This window comes from Nicotiana sylvestris, chromosome 4 (genome assembly GCF_000393655.2).
Source record: "Nicotiana sylvestris chromosome 4, ASM39365v2, whole genome shotgun sequence".
Classification (NCBI taxonomy): domain Eukaryota; kingdom Viridiplantae; phylum Streptophyta; class Magnoliopsida; order Solanales; family Solanaceae; genus Nicotiana; species Nicotiana sylvestris.
The window spans coordinates 145,366,923-145,373,698 of record NC_091060.1 but is presented as its reverse complement, the minus strand read 5'-3'; the positions used below and the strand labels follow the sequence as shown (position 1 = coordinate 145,373,698).

The 6,776-nt window shown below is 39.0% G+C and overlaps 1 protein-coding gene across 1 annotated transcript; it reads left to right on the top strand.

The window, feature by feature from the left end:
- Positions 1–2,208: 2,208 nt before the first annotated feature.
- On the top strand, positions 2,209–2,735 carry LOC138890296 (uncharacterized). Its single transcript, XM_070173671.1, has 2 exons — positions 2,209–2,459; positions 2,624–2,735. Exons 1-2 carry the CDS (start codon positions 2,209–2,211, stop codon positions 2,733–2,735), a joined length of 363 nt encoding a protein of 120 aa, XP_070029772.1.
- Positions 2,736–6,776: the final 4,041 nt, after the last annotated feature.

Genomic DNA, 6,776 nt, shown 5'->3' with positions numbered 1-6,776 from the left:
GATATTTAGCTTGATTCATGCTTTAATTATTGAATTGGTGGTTGCAAACACTGATTTGTGCCTTTTTGACTTCGGCTCTTCTTGAGAAAGAGAGACTAAGTCTAGAAAATTCAGGCTAACAAGGAATTGGGGTGCATTCAAGAAATTGATAGCCCCAATTAAAGGGTTAAACCTAGAGATAGTAATACACGACTTGAGCCAATTTTGCTTGCATTGTCTAAACACCCAATTGGGCTTGAGAAAGCCAATTAGGGCAAAGTCACTCAAACTATCAAGAGGTATAGAGCGAGTAATTATGTGCAATGGTTATATCATGATCCCAATCACAACAAGTTTGCCCTAAGTTTTAGACCCCATTAGATACTCACCTAGATGTAAGTCACTTCCCTAGTGCCTTTTTACCAATTGAGAAAACCTTACAAAAATATCATACTTAGCTTATTTTCATTCTTCATTATTGTTAAAAATAGAATAGTAACCAAAACAAAGCATTTTTGGAAGTGCTATTAAGAACATCGCACATAACTAGATTAGATAGAAACCCAATTCCAAACTAATATTAGCTCTCTGTGGATTCAATCTCGACCTTTCGGGTAAAAGCAGCATTGACTACTCTTTCCATTCTATAGTGGTATAGTGTTGGAGCCGATCAGGCATCCGGGTAGATACACAAAAGATTTGAGGCAGTAAAGATTTGGCCTAGACCCACAACACCGACGGAGGTTCGTAGTTTTATCGGTTTGGCAGGCTATTACAAGAGATTTGTAGAGGGATTTTATTCCCTTTCAGCACCTTTGACAAAGTAGACTCAGAAGGGAGCAAAGTTTTAATGGATTGACACTTGCGAACAAAGTTTCCGGGCATTAAAGGACAGATTAACTTCAGCACCGGTTCTAACGCTCCCAAAATGGACCGATGGTTATGTTATCTATTGTGACTCCTCGGCCATTGGGTTGAGTTGTGTACTGATGCATCATGGTAAGATTGTAGCTTATGCTTCTAAACAACTGAAAAAGCACGAGAAGAATTACCCAACCCACAATTTAGAGTTAGTGATAGTGATTCATGCACTAAAGATGTGGAGGCACTACTTGTATGGCATTCATGTTGATATCTATACGGATCATAATAGCCTTTAGTATATCTTCAGGCAAAAGGAATTGAATTTACGTCAAAGAAGATGATTGGAGCTACTTAAAGACTATGATGTTGATATTTTATACAATCCGGGGAAGGTGAACGTGGTAGCCGACGCCCTTAGCCGTAGATCGATGGGTAGCCTGTCATATTTATAGACGGAAAAGAGGGAATAGCCCATGAGATTCTCAGCTAGCTAGTCTTGGAGTTCAATTACTGGACTCAAGTGATATTGGAATTACTATTCAGGATACAACAACATCCTCTTTAGTAACTAAAGTGAAGGAATGCCAGTACGAGGATCCTATGTTAGTTCATTATAGAGATACCACCCCTCAGAAGGAGAAGACACCGTTTGAGATTACAGAAGATGGGGTCCTTAGATATCGAGGACAATTATGTGTGCCTAATGTTGCAGGGCTGCACAACAGGTTATGGGAGAAACTCATTATTCTCATTATTCTATCCATCCAGGAGCGACAAAGATGTATCATAATATCAGGGAAGTATATTGGTGGGACGGAATGAAAAAGGATATAACGGAGTTTGTTGCTCATGTCCTAACTGTTAGCAAGTTAAGATTGAGCATCAGAAACCCGGTGGATTATTGCAGGCTATGGAGATTCTAACTTGGAAATGGGAAGTAATCAATATGGATTTCATCGTAGGCTTACCTCGTACCCAAGTAAGTTCGATTCGATATGGGTGATTGTTGATAGGCTTACAAAGTCAGCCCATTTTCTGCCTGTTAAAACTACATATTCCTCAGAGGATTATGTAAGGCTTTGTAGTAAGGAGATAGTATGACTACATGGTGTCCCTGTATCTATTATCTCGGATAGAGGAGCTCTATTTACAGCTAAATTCTGGAGTTCCTTCCGAAAAGGATTGGGGACTCAAGTAAGTCTTAGTACAAAATTTCATCCCCAAACAAACAGACAGGCTGAACGTACTATTCAGACACTGGAGGATATGTTATGAGCTTGTGTGATAGACTTCAAAGGTAGTTGGGATGATCATCTACCGCTTATTGAGTTCGCATATAATAATAGCTACCATTCCAGTATTCAGATGGCTCCATATGAAGCTCTTTACAAACGGAAGTGTAGGTCGCCTATAGGGTGGTTTGATGTTGGGGAAGATACGTTAGTAGGACCAGAATTGGTACAACAGGCAATTGAGAAAATTAAGCTTATACAGGAAAGGCTATTAGCAGCTCAAAGCCATCAGAAGTCTTATGCGGATAATCGACGACGAGACTTAAAGTTTCAGGTTGACGATTGGGTATTCCTAAAGGTATCACTGATGAAGGGCATTATGAGGTTCGAAAAAAGGGGAAAACATAGCCATCGGTATATTGGACCATATAGGATCATACGCAAAGTAGGCCAGTAGCATATGAGTTGAATTTGCCTTCGAACTTGGAGTCTGTACATCTGGTCTTTCATGTGTCTATGCTCTGTAAATGTATTGGAGATCCTTCTAGAATTGTGTCAGTTGACGACGTTCAGGTCACAAAGCAGCTATCATATGAAGAAACTCCCATTGCTATACTAGACAGACATGTTCAGAGATTAAGAACTAAAGACGTAGCTTAAGTGAAAGTACTTTGGAGAAACAACAATGTGGAAGAAATTACTTGTGAGGCCTAGGAAGACATGAAATCTAGATATACCTACTTATTTCCTCCTCCAGACAAGGGTCCGACTGAGACATCACAACCTTAAGGTACGTGTACAGATTCTTGTGTTAGTTATTGTCATTGGTCGTGTGAGGCCATTGTCGTTATTGATGATTGTGGTCCTATGTGGCTAAATTATTAAGCTTCTACATGGAGAGTTGGTAGTAGTGTTGTTACAAAGGCGACTCTACCAAAGTTATATAGATCCCGGAGAATTAACCTTCGAGGATGAATGTTTCTAAGGGGAAGAATGTTACACCTCGGATTTTCGTAAGTTAAAATTTTTGTCTTCAGTTAATTGACGTAGACTCGGGGATGAGATTATCTTGAGGTTAACGTATTTATGCTATTTATAACAAGCGATAATTAAGTGTCATGAAGGATAAAGGGTACACGAATTAAAGAAAATGAGTTTCGTTGAAGATTGCCGATTTGGGATAAAATACGGGTCGAGCGATAATACCAGATATTTATGGACTAGTACCATACAAGGTACCATATGACTGTGATAGTATGATGTATAAAGTATATTAAAAAAATGAGTAGTATTTTCAGGCAATTTGAGATAATTCTTAATTATGCGGGTAATTGGTTAATTACCGGATAATGGGACATTACCTAACTACCTAATAAGTGGATAAAGATTAATAATTTCCACCTCACCCCTCCAAAAATGTGGCAGCTGGCCACAACCTAAGGCAAATGACTCCTTAGTCATTTTGATAGGTGGCAACTAAGTTAGCCAAGAAAGGGACACTACATTTCTCATAATTATTACACAATTCTCACCATCAGAACATTATGAACTCTTTACAAATCAAAGATATTAGAATTTTGCAATCCAAAAATATTAGCCTTCTTAACATTCTTGGAGATGTTATCCATTTTCAAGCTTTCAACAAAGCTCATTTTTCATTTTTTGAAAACAAAGACACCAACAGAACGTTAGAAGCAAGACATTAGCAACGAGATTTCTTGCAATCAAATTCTCATACAAGAATATTATACGGATTTTTTTCTACTCCCGGTATGTTAAGGCTATCCCATCTTTCTTTTTGGCATGATCTAAATAATACAAATGAAACGAGCAAAATACGCAACTTTCATAAACGACTCTATTCATAGAAATACAAGGGGTGTCTATATTCTTGATTCCCCATGTGAATTGTTATATCTTTTGTTCATGGGTCTCAGAAAATACGTATTTGATAAAGTTTATCCGAAATGTATATTGATTTTTTATGTCATTTTGAGAAAATCTTTTAATATATTTCTTATGCATTCCATGCATTTATACATGTACATTGACCCACGCCTAGATGGCGTTATATACGCATGTGTATATATATATATATATATATATATATATATATATATATATATATATATATATATATATATATATATATATATATATATATATATATATGTATATGAGATATGGGAAAAAGGTTACGATGTTATATACACACCACTGATAACTAGGGATTCTAGTCTATTTTATACTCTTTTTTGCTTGAGTTTTTGATTAAAAATGTATACAAGTAATCCTAAAAGCTTACATGTTGTGCTTGTTTGCAGTGTTTGGTCAAAAAGTGACAAAGAAGTCAAAACCAGCTCAAAAAGGAGTGAAACCTGCACAAGTGCCAAGAACAAGTCAAAGCACTGCTACAGTAGTACATCCACCGTGGCTGCAAAGGACCCACCGCGACCGCAGTGCTTTTATTGCGGTTTGCGGTGGCAAAGTTTAGAGAGGATGCATTTCTGGACCTTCAAGCAACGTGGCCCGCGGTTGATTTTTTGTGGTCCCCGGTAGCCTCATCGTGGCCGTAGTCCATTTGTTGCGGTCCGCGGAGAAGGGATTCAGAGAGCTAGGATTTTGGAAGTTTCAAGACACCGTGGTCCGCGGTCCATTTACTGTGGTTTGTGGTGGCCAGATTTAGAGACCACAACTTGAAGCCAAAAAGCCTTACCGCGGCCGCGGTCCGTGATACCTCTGTCAGGGGTATTTTTGTTCAGAAAATTCAGCATTGTATAAATACTTCTTTTTCAGATTTTAGGATATCTCATCTATAGCTTAGCATGTGAATGGCGTTTTTAGCTATTTTGAGCAATTGTGTAGCTAGTTTAACATTGAATCTTTGAATCTTAGCTTGTAATTAGATTTTGTGGGTTATTCTTCATCTCAATATCTGATTTCTTCCATTATTATGAGTAGCTAGACCCATTAGCTAGGGTTGTGTCTCAACCCTAGTGTAAGTATTTGATGGGTCTCTTGTTTTAAGGCTTAGATGTATGAGTGGTTTATATTTGGCCTGATTTGTGTTTTTCACGTTGAATTAGTGGTTGCAAACACTAATTTGTTCCTTTTTGACTTGGGCTCTTCTTGAGAAAGAAAGTTTGAGTCTAGGAAAATCAGGTCAACAAGGAATTGAGACGTATTCAAGAGATTGGTATCCCCAATTAAAGGGTTAAACCTAGAGATAGTAATACCCAACTTGAGCCTATATCGCTTACACAATTTTGACACACAATTGGTCTTGAGAAAGTCAATTAGGGAAAAGTCACTCAAGCTAGTGAGAGGTATAGAGTGAGTAGTGTCGTGCATTGGCTATATCGCAATCCCAAATATAACAACTTTGCCTAGGCTTTAGAACCCGTCAAGTATTTACCTAAGGGAAAGTCATTTCCCTAGTTCCTCTTTAACCATTTAGAAAACCCTACAAGCATTTATACTTAGAATAGTTTCGCATATCATTAGTATAAAATTAGAAGTAACAAACAAACAAATATGAGTGGAAGTGTAATTAAGAGCACTACGCACTGCTAGATTAGATAGAGATCCAACTCCAAACATTGTTATAGTTCCCTGTGGATTTGATCCCGACCTTCTCGGGTAAAAGCTGCATCGACTGCTCTCGCCACTCTGTAGTGGTGTAGGGTTGGACCCGATCACTTTTTGGCACCGTTGCCAGGGAGCTAACGGTTTTGGCTATCTATCTAAATAGTTTTGTGTATTATTTTTCTTTCCTTCTGTGATACTAACTTGTGTGTGTCACCAATTCAGGTACAAAATGGCGGGAAACAACGACAATGACCCTCTTGGAAACGTGATCCCGGGGGAAGAGGCTGATGATAACGGTGAAGATGAGGTGCCTCTAGCACCTCAAGGACAAAGGAAAGGCCGCCAGGCCAATGTTAATGTTCCAGACCCTCCCTCACCACCTCCAAGAGTGGCTCCTCGGGTGCTTCCAAAACAATGATATGCTAGTGCAATTGTCCCACCCCGGATCCGGGCGGGCAATTTCCAAATTACAAATGCGATGTTGACTTTGTTGGAGTAGTGAGGGTATTGCACAGGTGATCCCCATCAGAATGCGTACAAATATCTTAAGGGCTTCGTGGATACCTGTTGGGGGAGCAAGCAAACAAATGTGTCGAGGATGCACTTAGGTTGAGACTATTCCCTTTTTCACTTAGAGGGAAAGCTTTGGACTGGCTTGAAGGCTTCCTAACCATTCCATCACTTCTTGGGATGAGTTGGCGAATAAATTCATTGCAAAGTTTTTCTCGCCGGGCCACATGGCAACTTTGAGGGATGAAATCTTAGCTTTCAAACAGGATCCCAATGAACCACTTCATGAGTGTCTCGCCTCCTTTTTCTCGCGAAATTGGGTTTATGACATTTTTGGTTAGGGCAACTCTTTCTTTTTGGAAAAGAGGGTTTGCATTTTTTAAGAGTCGCCACCTAACGATTTAAGTTGCGTTAGGGCACCTATAGGGTTTATTTCTAACTACGTTTGATAACCAGAGATAGGGTAAGGGCTTGCAATTATCCTAAGGGGAGGGTGTTAGGCACCCCTCAGGATCCACTAGTGTGGTTCCCGGCCAAACGGGTTTTGTGAATTTATACAAGTAGCAAATAAACAAGTATGGTTCAAATAGTAGGGGATTTAAG